This window comes from Aethalodelphis obliquidens, unplaced genomic scaffold, assembly GCF_003676395.1.
Source record: "Aethalodelphis obliquidens isolate GAN/ISIS:26980383/991018 unplaced genomic scaffold, ASM367639v1 scaffold7, whole genome shotgun sequence".
In the NCBI taxonomy this organism is placed as follows: domain Eukaryota; kingdom Metazoa; phylum Chordata; class Mammalia; order Artiodactyla; family Delphinidae; genus Aethalodelphis; species Aethalodelphis obliquidens.
The window spans coordinates 1,176,456-1,192,942 of NW_020837951.1; the positions used below are offsets into that span (position 1 = coordinate 1,176,456).

At 65.9% G+C, this 16,487-nt stretch overlaps 1 protein-coding gene across 2 annotated transcripts in view; it reads left to right on the forward strand.

Annotated features, from left to right (window-relative positions):
* Nucleotides 1-16,487, forward strand: part of NOTCH1 (notch receptor 1) — a 46,751-nt gene that overhangs the window by 26,788 nt on the left and 3,476 nt on the right. For both annotated transcript variants that reach the window (XM_027104267.1, XM_027104266.1), the window contains 21 exons: nucleotides 550-742; nucleotides 2,094-2,239; nucleotides 2,487-2,600; nucleotides 4,333-4,452; nucleotides 4,744-4,896; nucleotides 5,565-5,793; nucleotides 6,497-6,698; nucleotides 7,683-7,836; nucleotides 7,966-8,150; nucleotides 8,608-8,740; nucleotides 8,893-9,150; nucleotides 9,226-9,338; nucleotides 10,051-10,622; nucleotides 10,840-11,235; nucleotides 11,776-11,924; nucleotides 12,623-12,839; nucleotides 12,998-13,085; nucleotides 13,174-13,339; nucleotides 13,899-14,194; nucleotides 15,153-15,300; nucleotides 15,393-15,490. In XM_027104267.1, the coding sequence (XP_026960068.1) occupies nucleotides 550-742; nucleotides 2,094-2,239; nucleotides 2,487-2,600; nucleotides 4,333-4,452; nucleotides 4,744-4,896; nucleotides 5,565-5,793; nucleotides 6,497-6,698; nucleotides 7,683-7,836; nucleotides 7,966-8,150; nucleotides 8,608-8,740; nucleotides 8,893-9,150; nucleotides 9,226-9,338; nucleotides 10,051-10,622; nucleotides 10,840-11,235; nucleotides 11,776-11,924; nucleotides 12,623-12,839; nucleotides 12,998-13,085; nucleotides 13,174-13,339; nucleotides 13,899-14,194; nucleotides 15,153-15,300; nucleotides 15,393-15,490 (4,130 nt within the window). The remainder of the gene's footprint in view (nucleotides 1-549; nucleotides 743-2,093; nucleotides 2,240-2,486; nucleotides 2,601-4,332; nucleotides 4,453-4,743; nucleotides 4,897-5,564; nucleotides 5,794-6,496; nucleotides 6,699-7,682; nucleotides 7,837-7,965; nucleotides 8,151-8,607; nucleotides 8,741-8,892; nucleotides 9,151-9,225; nucleotides 9,339-10,050; nucleotides 10,623-10,839; nucleotides 11,236-11,775; nucleotides 11,925-12,622; nucleotides 12,840-12,997; nucleotides 13,086-13,173; nucleotides 13,340-13,898; nucleotides 14,195-15,152; nucleotides 15,301-15,392; nucleotides 15,491-16,487) is intronic.

A 16,487-nucleotide genomic window follows, 5' to 3' on the forward strand; every position in this document is an offset into this window, starting at 1 on the left:
GCCGCTCGGGGACCCGCAGGGCTCTGTCCCCCCGGCCCTCGTCACGGCCTCGCCTCGGGGGCCCAGGCTGTGCTCACACCTCAGGGTCTCCGGGATGGGCCAGGTCTGGGGACCGTGGGGGCAGGATGGTGTAGGCCGCCCACCGCCCAGGGCCCAGCTGTCAGACCACCAGCTTTGGCAACGGTGGCAGAGACCACGGAAGGATCGGGGCTCCGGCCGGCACCGGACGGGCATCCCTGAGGCTCTCGTTCCTGGTCAAAGCCGGCCCAGCAGGCCCAGAGCAGAGCCAGGCTCCCGGCACACGTGCTGCCCTCCACGGCCCTCTGCCCTGAGGGTGTCCAGGGTGTCCTGAGCCGCAGCCCTCCCCGGCCAGCTCGGCCCTTGGGCCCGGGGAGGGGAGTTCGCGTGGGTGGGCGTTTGTGCCTCGGAAGGACCTGGGGAGGGGGTTTCACGGAGGGGGAGACTGAGGCCCCGAGGTCTGGGACCCACTCTCCCTCCGGGGGTGTGGGCGTGAGTGTCTGAGCCGCCGCCCCGTCCCCCCGCCCGCAGGGAGCGTGTGCCATATCAACATCGATGAGTGCGCGGACAACCCCTGTCACAACGGCGGCACCTGCGAGGACGGCGTCAACGGCTTCACCTGCCGCTGCCCCGAGGGCTACCACGACCCCACCTGCCTGTCCGAGGTCAACGAGTGCAGTAGCAACCCCTGCATCCATGGGGCCTGCCGGGACAGCCTCAACGGGTACGGGGCCGCCCCACACTGCATCCTCGGGAGCCCTGCCCCAGGGACGCGGCCTGCTCGGGGGCTGGCGGGCCAGGGAGGGGCCGTCGCGAAGCCCCGGCCTGGCCCGCAGTGGGCCCCGGGCTGAGTGGGTGGGTGCCCCTCAAGAACGGATCTGCCGTTGGTGCCCGGAAATGTGCCGTCGGGCACTCGCGGGCCACAGTGTGCGCTCGGGAAACACATGTGCCGTGGCCGCAGGCAGGGTTTCTGTGACATCGCGGCGTGATGAGATGATTGCTCTGGGCTTTGTCCTGGTTCCTGAGATCACTGAGATCTATAAAAGTGGAAGGAGTGTCTTTTGTTATTTGTCAAAGCCCCTTTCAAGCACACCTGAGGATGAGGCTGGGTGCCGGGGAACTGTGTGATGAGGGCGTTGGATCTTTGAGCCCCGCCCGGACCTCCAAGGAGGGGAGAGGGGCTGCAGGGTGTAATCACCAACAGCCAGTGACCTAAATGGGTCACGCCTGTGCGAGGAACCCTCCATAAAAATGCAAAGTGCAGGAGTTCAGAGAGCTTCCGTGTCGGTGAACAGGTGCAGGGGTGGCGGGCGCAGCTCTGAGCCCTTCCCTGTACCTGGCCCTGTGCACCTCTTCCATCGGGCTGTTCCTGAGTTTCACCTTTTATAATAGACCACTAATCTTGTAAGTAAACTGTTTTCCTGAGTTTGTGAGCCATTCTGGCCACAAGGAAGGCGTCTGATTCGTAGCTGTTCGCTCAGAAGTACAGGTGACAACCTGGCGCTTCAGGTTACTGTCTGACTTGGGGCCGGTCTTGTGGGACCGAGCCCTGTCTGTGGGGTCTGCACTGACCCCAGGTAGTTAGTGCCAGAAGTGAACTGTGGGATACTCAGCTGGTGTCCCCAGAGCTGGAGGATTGCGTGGCGTGGGAAACCCCCTACGTATGTGGCGTCAATATTAGAGTGTAGAGAAGCTTACTTTTAGTTTCTGACACCCACTATGTGCCTGACACAGCTCTGTCTAGATGCGGCCATGGACATGGGCAGGGACCCCATGCCCCCATTTGGCACAGAGAGGGTAAGCACACTGTTCAGGGCCACACAGCGAGTGAATGGTGGAGGGTTTTCTGACCACTGCCCTGAACTGGGCACTGTCCCCAATCTAGTTTAACAAACCCTCACCACCTTCTTGGGCAGGGTGGGCTATTTAAAGATATTTAAAGGACTCCGAGTGTCAGAGCGGACCAGCGCCTCTGTCCAGTCAGATCATAGGAAGGTGGCAGAGCGGGGAGTGCCCCCAGCCTAGGCCCTCCCCTCTTGGGCCACACCTGAGCTGCTGTGTGGTCACCTCTGCAGGTACAAGTGTGACTGTGACCCCGGGTGGAGTGGGGCAAACTGTGACATCAACAACAACGAGTGTGAGTCGAACCCCTGTGTCAACGGCGGCACCTGCAAGGACATGACCAGTGGCTACGTGTGCGCATGCCGGGAAGGCTTCAGTGGTGAGTGGGGCGGGGCTCCTGGTACAGAGCGGGCCCCCCAGGACGGCAGCGCGGAGCCAGGACACAGGTCCAGCCACCGCGACCCGTGGCGGCTCCCTCCCAGGGTGGGGGGGTGGTGGGCGTGCAAACCTGCTGGGGTTGACTCCAGGCCCCAGGCTCAGCGCAGGGCCCTTCCTCCACACCAGGTGGGACCTGGCCACAGCACCCAGGGTGATGGCCACACTGACTGCTGTCCCTCCCTCTCCAGGCCCCAACTGCCAGACCAACATCAACGAGTGTGCGTCCAACCCGTGTCTGAACCAGGGCACGTGTATCGATGACGTGGCTGGGTACAAGTGCAACTGCCTCCTGCCCTACGCAGGTGAGGGCGGGGCCTGGGGGCGGGGCCTGGGGCGGGGCCTGGGCCACCCACAGGAGCGGTGCCCGAGGGGTACGCAGTGGCTTCCGGGGCTGGCCTTGTCTGCATTGCTCGGCGGGCATCTCGAAGGCTCTGCTCTGTACTTGGGCCTGGCCACATTAGGGCCTCGCCCGGCAGGTGTCATTGCCAGATGAGCCCACAAAGTACCGGGTGCCTGGGAGGAAGCTTTAGTATAAGTAGGTCCCAAGTATTTTATCTGGTGAGGTGGCCCCTTGGTGGCAGAGCTGGGAGCTGGGCCTGGGCTGTTGGCCTCCACGGCCCAATGTCCATGCTGCCTTGGGCCCCTGGCGGCCAGGCCGCCCTCCGCATCCGCTGGCCGGGCCTGAGGGATTCCTTTGATGGCGGGCCCTCTTTGTGTGGGGGAACAAGGAGCCTTCTGTTCCCGCTGAGAGCGGCGGGAGACGTGTCCCCGGGCGTCTCAGCCTCCGCCACTGGCCTGGCCAAGGGGATCGCGAGATATGGTCCCCTCCTTAGAAGAGATTTGCCAAGTGTTAGAAAATAAAAGTCCACAACGACTAGGGCCACCAGCCCCATGGGGAATGGGCCGAGGGGGCTGCCACTGGGGACGGTTGTGGCCCCCAGCGGTCCTGAGAGGGCCCCGGCGGGCGGGGTGGGGCCCATGGCTGTGGTTCTCATGACATCGGGCGGCCCATGGCCAGAGCAGTGTTTTCTTTCACCAAAGCTGGGGAGCTGGACTTTCTCTCTCGCACCGGTGAGGAAACTCTCCCCTGGTGGCCGCCCAGGGGCTTCCGCGCCCAGGGCGCACCCGAGTCCTTTCGGACACGTTGACATCGGGGCCGGCGGGCCAGCGGGGAGGAGCCGGCCTGTGCTGACCTGCTTCCCGTCTGCCCGCTTCCTGCTTCCCTCTGCACAATTGTCGGAAACTCTAGCGAATTTCCTGCCTGCCCGGGTCGCCGTGGAAACCGATAGAAAGAAAGGCCCTGGACAATCACACCCGCAGGCCGGGGAGATAATGGACCACGGGGAAGATAACGCTTCCTCGCGGCCTCAGGACTCAGTCCCGTGGGCTGTAAACAGGAAGCCCTGCATAGGGCTTTCAGGGAGGAAAAGTCACCCGGTGCGCACGGGGGTCTAGCCAGACTCCCATCGCCGTCCCGGGGTCCTGACACCTCACCCACCGCTCCCCTGATAAGTAGCCCGTGCTCGGGGCTGGGGCTGGCACGTCCCCGGCAGCGAGGGCTCGTCCCCGGTTGTCACAGCCTTTGTTCAGTGGCCTCCTGCGTTGGGCACTTGCTGCCCTTGACACAGAGCCCCTGGATTAGCTCCCAGGCCGCCGGCTCAGTGCAGGGCCCTCTGCTACCAGGAGGCGAGGAGGGGGCGTGAGGCTGGGAGCAGGTCCCGGGCCCCTGTGACGCTGGGGGGGCATCAGTCCCAGCCCAGCCCTTGCTGCTGGTGCTTTGGGTGAGGTGAGGCCCAGGCCGTGCCCCACAGCCTGTCGCGGGGCAGGGGGTCATCTGGGTCGTGTTCGGGTCCTGACTCAACCAGGCGCTCACGGGGGTTCCAGTGCCACACCGTATGCCCCACTGCGGGGCAGCCAAGCGTGCTTTGGTGGTAGAGCCACCCGCAGTGGTGGCCGCAGCGGTCTCTGCCCGGCGGTGCCGTGGGGCGTTGACCCTCCGGGCCGGGGCTCCCCGCCTGCGCCTCTTCCCCTCAGGAGCCACGTGCGAGGTGGTGCTGGCGCCATGTGCCCCCGGGCCCTGCAGAAACGGCGGCGAGTGCAAGGAGTCCAAGGACTACGAGAGCTTCTCCTGCGCCTGCCCCATGGGCTGGCAGGGTGAGCCAGCGAGCCCAGGAGGCGCTGGGACAGGGAGGGTGGGGGTTCCGGGGAGCTTGGGCATCTGTAGAGCAAGAGGTAGTGAGCTCCCCGTCCTTGGAGAGGAGCCAGCGGGCTGCAGAGCCCTCCCAGCCTTGGACGTCTGCATCCGGCTCGGCCCCACGTTGGGGGACAGCAAGTCGGAGAGCCCCTCCTTCCCGGGACGCCCCCAGAGGACCACCCCGCGGCTGCGGAGGCCCCACTCCTGTGGGGCGGGGGCGGAGCTAACGGCTCCCTCTCCCCCTCCCCCAGGGCAGACCTGCGAGATTGACATCAACGAGTGCGTGAAGAGCCCGTGCCGCGCGGGAGCCTCCTGCCAGAACACCAACGGCGGCTACCGCTGCCACTGCCAGGCCGGCTACACGGGCCGCAACTGCGAGACGGACGTCGATGACTGCCGGCCCAGTGAGTGGCCGGCCAGCTCCGTCCACCTCCGAGATGCTCAGACCTGTTTCCCCAGGGGGGCTCAGGGCAGGGAGCTCGTCGGGGTCGGCTGGGAGAGTGGACGGGGCAGCACCCGGGTGCAGGGTTGGCGCTGGCCAGCTGGACCCTCCAGGAGGGCGCCCGGTCAGGGGCCGGAGGAAGTGCTGGGGGGGTGGCCGCCGTTGACCAGCGAGGTGTTCCCACGTGGTTCTGGAGGCTCTGGAGCCAGGTTGCCAGGCTTCAAGCCCGTCCTAGCATCTCCCCACCAGACTCCAGGGCTCCGCGCCCAGGGCCTTGCCTGCCCGGGCCCGGCGTGGCGCCCTGCGGAGCGGGGCTCTCAGACCCCTGGTTCACATGACCTTGGCGTCCGGAGAAGCCGAGTATGTCATCTGGCGTCACTGGCGAGCAGGGAAGACTGACTTCAGCCTTGCTTGGTGTCACTGTTAAGCCCGGGCGTTCTTCCCGCCCTTGTGGCCTGGGGACCGGGAACGCGGGGAGGGGTGTAGACCCCAAGCCCGTGATGCAGCCTGCCGGGTCAGGGGCTCCTGGCCGGACACCGTGGGGGCAGTGCCGGGGTCCCCGCAGCTTCCGTTGCCCTGGCAGCGGGGGTGGTGCCCGCCCATCAGGCCTGCCCTCCCTTCCCCTCCCAGACCCGTGCCACAACGGGGGCTCCTGCACAGACGGCATCAACACGGCCTTCTGCGACTGCCTGCCCGGCTTCCAGGGCGCCTTCTGCGAGGAGGACATCAACGAGTGCGCCAGCAACCCCTGCCGCAATGGCGCCAACTGCACCGACTGCGTGGACAGCTACACCTGCACCTGCCCTGCGGGCTTCAGTGGGATCCACTGTGAGAACAACACGCCTGACTGCACGGAGAGGTGCGTGGGGGCCACGGCCACCGGCATGGGCGCCGTGCAGGGCGGTCCCGGGCCTTGGGCTGGCGTGGGGAGGCAGATGGGCCGCAGGGCCACGCAGTGTCTGGCAACCTGCACACCGAGCAGGTGTCTGCCTGGTGGGCACACAGTGCCAGTCGGGTTGACTCAGGTGCTGTTCCTCTAAAAGAGCTATTGCCCATTGGCCCGTGTGACTTAGAAGCAGGAGCCCTGGTGGTTTATCCTGAAGAACTGGCGTTCCTCCTTCTATCAGACCAAGGACCTTGTAACCCATCTAGTTTCCTTATTTGCCTTGGCTGCCAGGAGGCTCAGTGTTGAAGCTCATTCCTGGTTTCTGACATGACTGTCTCCCGTGTTGTCTGTGCGATTCTGTTTCCTGCCTTTTTTATCTTAACCGCTGTATACCACGTGTGTAATGAAGTTCCTCAGCATGAGTTGTAAGGAGGCAAAGGAAGGGAGTGTGATGTGGTGTGAGAACGTGAGGTCCCTGGTCCTGAGTTGGCGACCTCCTGGGACTCCTGTTGGCTGACCTCAGGGAGGCTGTTCCTGGCCTGTCCCGGCACTCAGACCCCTTCGGCCACACTGATTCGAGGGGGAGACGCCAGCGTGGAGGTACCTGCTTCGGCAGGGTCCCGCTGCCCCCCCCCCCCCTCCCCCCCGCCCCCCCCCGCTGCCTACCCACCTCCAGCTCCTGCTTCAACGGCGGTACCTGCGTGGACGGCATCAACTCCTTTACCTGCCTGTGTCCGCCAGGCTTCACGGGCAGCTACTGTCAGCACGACGTCAATGAGTGCGACTCGCGGCCCTGCCTGCACGGTGGCACCTGCCACGACAGCTACGGCACCTACAAGTGCACCTGCCCGCAGGGCTACACTGGCCTCAACTGCCAGGTGAGTCAGGGCCGCAGAGGTGCCCACCACTCAGAGTCACGGCCGCACCACCGAGTCCCCCTCGCCTCAACTCCAGCTGGCTTCACCACCCTGGGGTACGAGGCTCAGGGGGCGGGGGTGCTCCTGGAGATCTGGGCTGCCAGCCTGGGGCCCAGCCCTGGGCTTAGCTGCCAGATAAGGAGTCAGAGGTGAACTTGAACTCAGGTAGCAGAGGTTTACGGAGCAAGAACGAGGACCACCGATCTGGGGGAAGACAGCTAAAAGCCAGTGTTTCCATAGGAAATACGTGAAGGTATTGAAGGTTTACGTTCATTGAAGATTTTCACATAAAACGTCAGTTGTGGGCTTCCCTGGTGGCGCAGTGGTTGAGAGTCCGCCTGCCGATGCAGGGGACACGGGTTCGTGCCCCGGTCCAGGAAGATCCCACGCGCCGCGGAGCGGCTGGGCCCGTGAGCCATGGCCGCTGAGCCTGCGCGTCCGGAGCCTGTGCTCCGCCACGGGAGAGGCCCGCGTACCGCAAAAACAAACAAACAAACAAACAAGAAAACGTCAGTTGCAAAAGAGCTGTTTACTTTTTAAGAAAAATCTTCCTTCAAGGAAAAGCAGCTGGGAATTCCCTGGCTGTCCAGTGGCTAGGACTCCGCACTTTCACTGCCAAGGGCGCGAGTTCAGTCCCCGGTCGGGGAACTAAGATCCCGTAAGGTGCGTGGCGTGCCCCCTCCCCCCCCCAAAAAAGGAAAGGCAGCTGGTGGTCCGGATTCACTGAGGGCCCAGAACAAGAGAGAGACCCGCACCCCAGCCCCTGGTGGTTCCTGAGCAGGGGGGCCCATGGGCCTCGGGGTCAATTTCTATAGGATGGGGTCACGAGCCACCTTGGGTGAGAGGTTCTCTGGCGCATGTGTGTTCCCCTGCCAGGTGGGATGGGCCCCTTGGGAGTTGGCGGGTGGGGGCACTGTGAGCGAGGCTGCCCACTGCCGTCCCCAGAACCTCGTGCGCTGGTGTGACTCCTCGCCCTGCAAGAATGGCGGCAGGTGCTGGCAGACCAACGCCTTGTACCGCTGCGAGTGCCACAGTGGCTGGACTGGCCTCTACTGCGACGTGCCCAGCGTCTCCTGTGAGGTGGCCGCGTGGCAGCAAGGTAACTGGCCGTGTCCCGACCCGGCCCGGGCTTCCCCACAACCACCGGGCGTCTGTCCTCTGAGGTCAGGAGGTTTGCTGTCCGGAGGGGAGCCCCGGCCTCACGCTCCGTCCACCTCGTCCCCTGCAGGCATCAATGTTACCCACCTGTGCCGGAACGGAGGGCTCTGCATGAATGTGGGCAACACGCACCACTGCCACTGCCAGGCGGGCTACACGGGCAGCTACTGCGAGGACCAGGTGGACGAGTGCTCGCCCAGCCCCTGCCAGAACGGGGCCACTTGCACCGACTACCCTGGTGGCTACTCCTGCGAGGTGGGGACCCGCCCCTGGTGAGGGTGCGCGTGTCTGGTATGAGTGTCGGCGAGGGCTGGGCCCTGGGCTGGGAGCCGGTGCAGCAGGGAAGACCAAGCCCACAGACGTGTACAACTTTCAGTCTTATTAAGGGAGGGCTCGGTAACCAGGAAGGACTGCCTGGAGGAGTTGTCCTCTGCGGGGGAGCACCTGGAAGAGGAAATGGGACGGGGTTTCCCCTCCCCCAGATTTGCCCCAAGGCCCCCACCTCTATGCTAGGGAACCGGCTCTAACACCCACCTTGGCCAGTAAACTGCAGCTTCCTGGGGCCCTTCCCGGGGTCTCCCTCTGGATCCGCCAAGTCGGGGGAACCCCCCAGCTTCGCTGGGCAAGAGGGCAGCTCATGGGCCCCGTCAGCCTGCACAGGGAGTGGGGGGCGCACTGAGCCCGGGCCCGCCCCTTCGCTGTCCCCCTGCAGTGCGTGGCTGGCTACCACGGGGTGAACTGCTCCGAGGAGGTCAACGAGTGTCTGTCCCAGCCGTGCCGGAATGGGGGCACCTGCATCGACCTCACCAACACCTACAAATGCTCCTGCCCCCGGGGCACGCAGGGTAGGCAGGGCCACACCTGGGGAGGGAGCGTGCGGGCCAGCAGCCGGCGTCCATTGCCTGGGCGTCCAGGCTCCCTGGTCCTGACCGCTGGCCGAGGGGCGCACCTGTGGGAGGACCTGCCGCACGGGGTTTGACGGTGCCTGGGCCTGCAGGCGTGCACTGCGAGATCAACGTGGACGACTGCAACCCCCCCATCGATCCCGTGTCCCGGGGCCCCAGGTGCTTTAACAACGGCACCTGCGTGGACCAGGTGGGCGGCTACAGCTGCACCTGCCCGCCCGGCTTCGTGGGCGAGCGCTGTGAGGGTGATGTCAACGAGTGCCTGTCCAACCCCTGCGACGCCCGCGGCACCCAGAACTGCGTGCAGCGCGTCAACGCCTTCCATTGCGAGTGCCGCGCCGGCCACACCGGTGGGTGCCGCCGGCCGGGGGCAGGGAGCGGTGCCGGGGTGGGGGTCAGCCCCTCACACCTGCTGTCGTCCCCAGGGCGCCGCTGTGAGTCGGTCATCAACGGCTGCAAGGACAGGCCCTGCAAGAACGGGGGCAGCTGTGCCGTGGCCTCCAACACCGCCCGCGGGTTCATCTGCAAATGCCCAGCGGTAGGTACAGCCGGGCAGGCGGTGGGAAGGGCCCTGTGCGGCCAGGAAGGCTCCCTGGTCTGAAGGTGACAGGAGGACACGCCCGCTTGGCGCACCTGGGATACTGAGGTGGCCAGAGAACCCCGCCTCCCCCCATCCCGCACACGTGCCGGAGGACAATGGGTGGCTTGAGTGTCTGGACTCCAACCTCCTTGTTCCCCTCGAGACCGTGTGCTTTGTGTCAACAAACTTTATGTTTAGAGCACTTCTATAGAAAAATCGTGCAGAAGGAGGGTTCCCACGTACCCCCTCCCTCTACACACCTAGTTTCCCAGTTGTTGGCAACCTGCCCTCACGTGGAACATGGTCACCACTTGGCACCAGCATTAACACGTTGTTAAACGATCAGCACTGACACACTGTTAAGGCAGGTCTGCTCTCCTGTGGTGTTTGGGTCTGACACACGTGTAGTGTCACATGTCCACTGTTTCAGGGTCACGTGGGTTTGCCGTTGCCCTAAAACCGCCCCACGCTCCCCCCTCTGTGCTCCCTCTTCCCTCACTCCCAACCCCTGGGAACCCCCGAGCGTTTTATGTTGACTTTCTTTAAAGGGTCCGGCTGCCCGGGGAAAGGGGGATGGGGGATGCAGAGGCAAGGTCAGGCCTGGGCGGGTCCCTGGGTGTCTGGGGAGCCGGCCCACCCCGACACCCCCTGTGTGGCCCCCTCCCGGCAGGGCTTCGAGGGTGCTACGTGTGAGAATGACGCACGCAGCTGCGGCAGCCTGCGATGCCTCAACGGCGGCACCTGCATCTCGGGCCCGCGCAGCCCCACCTGCCTGTGCCTGGGCCCCTTCACCGGCCCCGAGTGCCAGTTCCCTGTCAGCAGCCCCTGCATGGGTGGCAACCCCTGCTACAACCAGGGCAGCTGCGAGCCCACGTCCGAGAGCCCCTTCTACCGCTGCCTGTGCCCCGCCAAGTTCAACGGGCTCTTGTGCCACATCCTGGACTACAGCTTCGGCGGCGGCGTGGGCCTCGACATCCCCCCGCCGCAGATCGAGGAGGCCTGCGAGCTCCCCGGCTGCCGCGAGGAGGCCGGCAACAAGGTCTGCAGCCTTCAGTGCAACAACCACGCCTGCGGCTGGGACGGCGGCGACTGCTCCCTCAACTTCAACGACCCCTGGCAGAACTGCACTCAGTCCCTGCAGTGCTGGAAGTACTTCAGCAACGGCCGCTGCGACAGCCAGTGCAACTCGGCCGGCTGCCTCTTCGACGGCTTCGACTGCCAGCGCGCAGAAGGCCAGTGCAAGTAAGGCCCACGGGGATGGCCACTCTGCACCGCGGGGGCCCCGGGGCTCACGGGGCAGCACGAGGGAACCGTCCGCTCATGGGCCAGGAGAGGGCAAGGGCCGCGGGTGGAGAAAGGACCCCGAGCTCGCGGGCAGGGCGGCGGGAGGGCAGGTGCCGGCCAAGGGTCCCCGGGGGCCCGGCGTGGAGGGACCCCTGAGCGTGCCTCGTGCCCACAGCCCCCTGTACGACCAGTACTGCAAGGACCACTTCAGGGACGGGCACTGCGACCAGGGCTGCAACAGCGCCGAGTGTGAGTGGGACGGGCTGGACTGTGCGGAGCACGTGCCCGAGCGGCTGGCGGCTGGCACGCTGGTGCTGGTGGTGCTGATGCCGCCTGAGCAGCTGCGCAACCACTCGCTGCACTTCCTGCGCGAGCTCAGCCGCCTGCTGCACACGAACGTGGTCTTCAAGCGCGACGCCAGCGGCCAGCAGATGATCTTTCCCTACTACGGCCGCGAGGAGGAGCTGCACAAGCACCCCATCAGACGCTCTGTGGACGGCGGGGCCTCGCTGCTCCCGGGCAGCGGGGGCGGGCGCCGGCGCAGGGAGCTGGACCCCATGGACATCCGCGGGTGAGTGTGCTCCTGCGGGGCCCCCCCGCCCCCCGAGCGTCAGCGCTCTTCCCACTACGTGGTGAAAGAGGCCCAGGACTTACGGGGCCTGTGAGGGGTGAGGGGCGGAGACAGCGTTCCCCCGGGGGCTCTTCACCCCATGGCCCAGGCCCTGGAGCCTGGGGTCAGCTCCAGGGGAGGATCAGCTTCTTGACATCTCTTCCCTTCCGAGATGAGGAACAGGGATGCTCGTGGCGCTCAAGGGAGCCCCGGGGCCAGGGTGGGGCGGGAGCTCTCAGAGGAGTGTCTGTGACCAGCAGCCATGCGTGCCCTGCTGGGGCTGACGTGGGCCGGCAGGGGCGCCGGCCACCTCCAGGGTTGTTCCTGTCCAGACCCAGCTCCCCGCCGCCCCAGGCTGCCCCCTTGGGTTCTGGGAGTGCCTCTGCCCCCGCCCATCAGGGTGAGGCCACAGGGGCCAGAGCTGGTCCCTGGAAGCAGTGGGCTGGGTGGGCGCAGGGAGGAGGCTGGGGTCCGAGCCCCCCGACCCCGGTGCGCCCCCAGGTCCATCGTCTACCTGGAGATCGACAACCGGCAGTGCGTCCAGTCATCCTCGCAGTGCTTCCAGAGCGCCACGGACGTGGCCGCCTTCCTGGGCGCGCTCGCCTCGCTGGGCAGCCTCAATATCCCCTACAAGATCGAGGCCGTGCAGAGTGAGTGGCCCGCCCTGCTCGCCCAGCCACACTCCCTCGGGAGCTTTTGCGTGTACTGGGAGGGGTCCGCCGGGGAGGGGCTGTCTCCCAGTTCCCCTCCCAGGTGCTCACGTTCTTCGTGCCATTTGCCACCCACGGGGGTGTCACGCCATCCAGAGTTTCGGGAGTGTCTGCTGGCGTTTTCCGCCCCGCACGCTCTCCCTCCCCACAGTGACAGCTGTCAGCGAGGCTGGCCCAGGGGAACCAGCACATCCCAGAAAGTGGGAGCCTTTTTCTCGCCCCACCCCTTCCTCCTGATTTTTCTTTGTTGGGTATTATTTCAAAATCATTACAGCTTTTTTTTTAAAAAAAAAAGGAGAGAGAGAGAAAAGAATTGATCGGTGTCATGTGAAGTGTTGAAGTTTGTATCTCGAAAATCCCCCTAAATCCTTTGTCTTAACAGCTCAATGCAAGTGCAGTGATTTGAAGTTGGCTAATCCTTCTCCCTTAAAGGAGAAAAAAGTAAAAGCCGTCTCCAGATAGCCGGCTGGTGCAGGAGAGAATTTAGCGATAGTTTGCAATTCTGATTAATCGCGTAGAAAATGACCTTATTTTGGGGGGCGGGATGGAGGAGAGTAGGCGAGGAGGCGCCCGGCCGCGGAGCCAGTGCGCTGCCCCTGGCCGCCAGCCTGCCTGGTAGCTCAGCCTGATGCCCGCAGGTGAGACGGTGGAGCCGCCCCCGCCCGCGCCGCTGCACTTCATGTACGTGGCCGTGGTGGCCTTCGTGCTGCTCTTCTTTGTGGGCTGCGGGGTGCTGCTGTCGCGGAAGCGCCGGCGGCAGCATGGCCAGCTCTGGTTCCCCGAGGGCTTCAAGGTGTCGGAGGCCAGCAAGAAGAAGCGGCGGGAGCCCCTCGGCGAGGACTCCGTGGGCCTCAAGTTAGTGGACGTGGCCGCGGCATCTGGGGGACTTGGCGGGAGGCGGGGCCGCCCCCTGTGGACCCACGGGCCCCACCTCGGATGCCGGGCGCGGGCGGGGCCCCGGGGGTCTCCCGGGAGCCCCGCTCAGTCCCGCCTCCCCACCCCCTCACCCCCAGGCCCCTGAAGAACGCCTCGGACGGCGCCCTCGTGGACGACAACCAGAGCGAGTGGGGCGACGAGGGCCTGGAAGCCAAGAAGTTCCGGGTGAGTTGGTGCCCCAGGGCCCCAGCCCCCGCCCTTCCCCCCTCCCGGCCCCTTTGGACGTGGCCCTCCGTTCGACCCTGTTTCTTAGTTCGAGGAGCCCGTGGTCCTTCCTGACCTGGATGACCAGACAGACCACCGGCAGTGGACCCAGCAGCACCTGGACGCGGCTGACCTCCGCGTGTCCGCCATGGCCCCCACGCCGCCCCAGGGCGAGGCCGACACCGACTGCATGGACGTCAATGTCCGCGGGCCGGGTAGGTGCCGCCGGCCCCCCGCACCACCCTCCGGGGCTCCACCCTGGGGCACCTAGCCGCTGCGGGCAGCCTGCTCTTGCCTGACCTCGTGACCCGCCTGCCCCCCTCCCCTGAACCCTCGGGGTCAGTACCTGGAAGCTCAGCTTGGGGGGATGAGACCTGGGAGGCGGTGGGGACCCTGGGGAGTCGCTCAGCCTCCTCGCCGGCTCCCCGCTCGGGGCGACGGTCTCAAAACTCACTCTGCCCTCCGAGTTCATTTCTTGATCCGAAACGCTTCTTTTGAGACATCCAAGGTGTTGGTTTCCTAACCACCCATTTCTTACGTGGTCTCTCTCCTGGGTGGGCTGTTGGTGAAGGTCTCGGGCAGGTCCGGAGGCAGAGCGGTGGGCGTCTCTGTCGCCCACCAGCCCGTTGGAGCTGGACTTGCCTCTGCCCTCGGGGAGCTTGCATGGGCTGCGTTGGCCCCAGGCAGGATGGCCTCCGTGGGCCTCGCGTCCGCTGGGGGCCGGCCTTCCTGACCAGGCCCCGCCCCTGCCCCGCCCCTGTCCCGCCCCTGCAGACGGCTTCACGCCCCTCATGATAGCCTCCTGCAGCGGAGGGGGCCTGGAGACGGGCAAGAGCGAGGAGGAGGAGGACGCACCCGCCGTCATCTCGGACTTCATCTACCAGGGCGCCAGCCTGCACAGCCAGACGGACCGCACCGGCGAGACCGCCCTGCACCTGGCTGCCCGCTACTCGCGCTCCGACGCGGCCAAGCGCCTGCTGGAGGCCGGCGCTGATGCCAACATCCAAGACAACATGGGACGCACCCCGCTGCACGCGGCCGTGGCTGCCGACGCGCAGGGTGTCTTTCAGGTGGGCAGCCGTGCCCGCGCCCTTCTGCTAGCTTGCGCCTGCCTTCCCTCCTCGTGGCCGGGCCCCGGACCCTCATTCCAAGCGTGGCCAGAGCAGGGGCAGCTGGCGTCTCCCCCGCTTCCCCACCTTGAGCCTTTGCACCCTGAAGGGGGCCCGAGGCCGGGGAGGGCATCAAAGCCCCGTGTCGTCCTCGCGGGGGGGCCCGGCTAGCCGCGGTCTAGCAGGAGGCCGTGGGGACCCGCAGGAAGCAGGGCCTCCTCGCCTTCACCCAAGACAGGCTCCGTCCCCTGCGTCTGCCCCTCCCGCCTGGGCTGGAGGCGTTGCCTCTGGTGGTGGGGAGAAGGGCTAGAGGCTGCTGTTTGCTGCCTGCAAACCGGGGGCTCGGGACCGGGGTGGATTAGGGACTTGGGTACCTGGGCCTCTGGGGAGTGTCCCTGGCACAGGGTGCTTTGAAAGCCGCCGGCCGGTCCCCCTGCCGCAGACCAACCAGGCCCTGGGCCGTGGTGCTCTGCACAGACGGGCAGGTAAACAGGGCGCAGACCGGGGTTTTAATTTAGTAATTTTTGACGTGCTGTCTTTCTATGGAAGTAAGAGATCAAGGACGATTTAAATGAGCCCCTGGAGGCAGGCCCTGGCGAGTTTGCTCTGGCAGCCTCTCTGGCGCTTAGAGACATAAATTCCCATGGGCGCTTGTTTCACAGGAGCTAGGCCCGCCCCGCGCACGGCGTGGTCCCCAGCTCCGTTAACCCACCAGCAAACAGTGACCGTCCTTCTCGCGGGTGCTCTGGCCCCGGCCCCTCTAGCGGCGGCCGGTGGCTCCCCCCTGCCCCAACTCCATGGGGCCACTTAGACCCCAGGAGGGGCTGCTTCCACGTCAGGGATCGGATCCCAAGCATTTGTCCCAGGTGGGTGCCTGGCGCTCACACTGGCCGAGCCTGAGACCCTCCCTGTCGCCTAGATCCTCATCCGGAACCGAGCCACAGACCTGGACGCCCGCATGCACGACGGCACCACGCCACTGATCCTGGCCGCCCGCCTGGCCGTCGAGGGCATGCTGGAGGACCTCATCAACTCCCACGCCGACGTCAACGCCGTGGACGACCTGGGTGAGCCGGCTGCGCCCGGCCCGCGGGGGTGCCCGCGGGGGTGCCCGCGTTCACCTGCTGCTCCCTAACCCGCCCTCTGCTTCCCCTCGCAGGCAAATCCGCCCTGCACTGGGCCGCCGCGGTGAACAACGTGGAGGCGGCCGTCGTGCTCCTGAAGAACGGGGCCAACAAGGACATGCAGAGCAACAAGGTGCGCCGGCTGGCGGGTCATGGCCCCGACGCCACTCTCTTCCGACGGGGGCCCCAAGCCAGTGACTTCAGCTCCTGGGCCTCAGCTCCCTAACCTGTAAAGTCCCAGGAGGACCCCCTGGCGCACAGATGGGGACCCCTCAGCGAGTGCCTGTGTGTCGTTGGCTCTCCCTCCCTCCTTCCTGCCGTAGTTACGGGTCCCCTCGCAAGCGCAGGGCGTGCGTTCCCCGCTAGCGAGTAACCGGCTGCCGCTCTCCGCTCTCTGTCACTGTGACCTGGACCTCAGCCCTGTCCTTGGCTGTCCCTGGGCGGGGTGGGGGGACGCACATGGTACACGCTGAGTCAAGAGGCTGGTGGGTGTGGGGGGCTCTGCGCCTGGGCCGCCCCGTCTCCCTCAGCGTTGCCACAGTCTGTGCCGCCCCGTCTCCCTCAGCGTTGCCACAGTCTGGGCCGCCCCCCATCTCCCTCAGCGTTGTTGCCACAGTCTGGGCCACCCCGTCTCCCTCAGCGTTGCCGCAGTCTGGGCCCCGAGGCCGAGGAGGCGCTTTCCTTCCTCCCCAGCCCCCAGCCCAGTCTGACCCCACGTCTCCGGAACTTGTCGCTGGGCTCCTCTGTGTGTCCAGCCCCACCCCATACTTCACTGACCCCTGGTTGCATTTCAGACTGTCCTGGGGGAGGGGCACAGGGGGCAGTGTTGGGCCCAGGAGCTCCTGAGTCCGCGGTGGGGCGGAGACGTGATCCAACCTCCCGTTGGGGAGACTCAGCCTCGGAGACGGAGGGGCTGGCCGAAGGGACTGCCGTGGCGTGGCGGCGGCCGTGGCCGAGGCCTGTGTGTACCAGGCCGGCACCATCAGGCCTCACCCCACACGCGCACAGCAGCCTCGGGGGCACATGCGGCATGTCCGCTGTACAGATGAGAAAGCCAAGACCCAGGGACAGAGCTAAGATGTCAGGGTCCCTGGGGGACCGTGTGGTGCCCACGGATGCACTTTAGACAT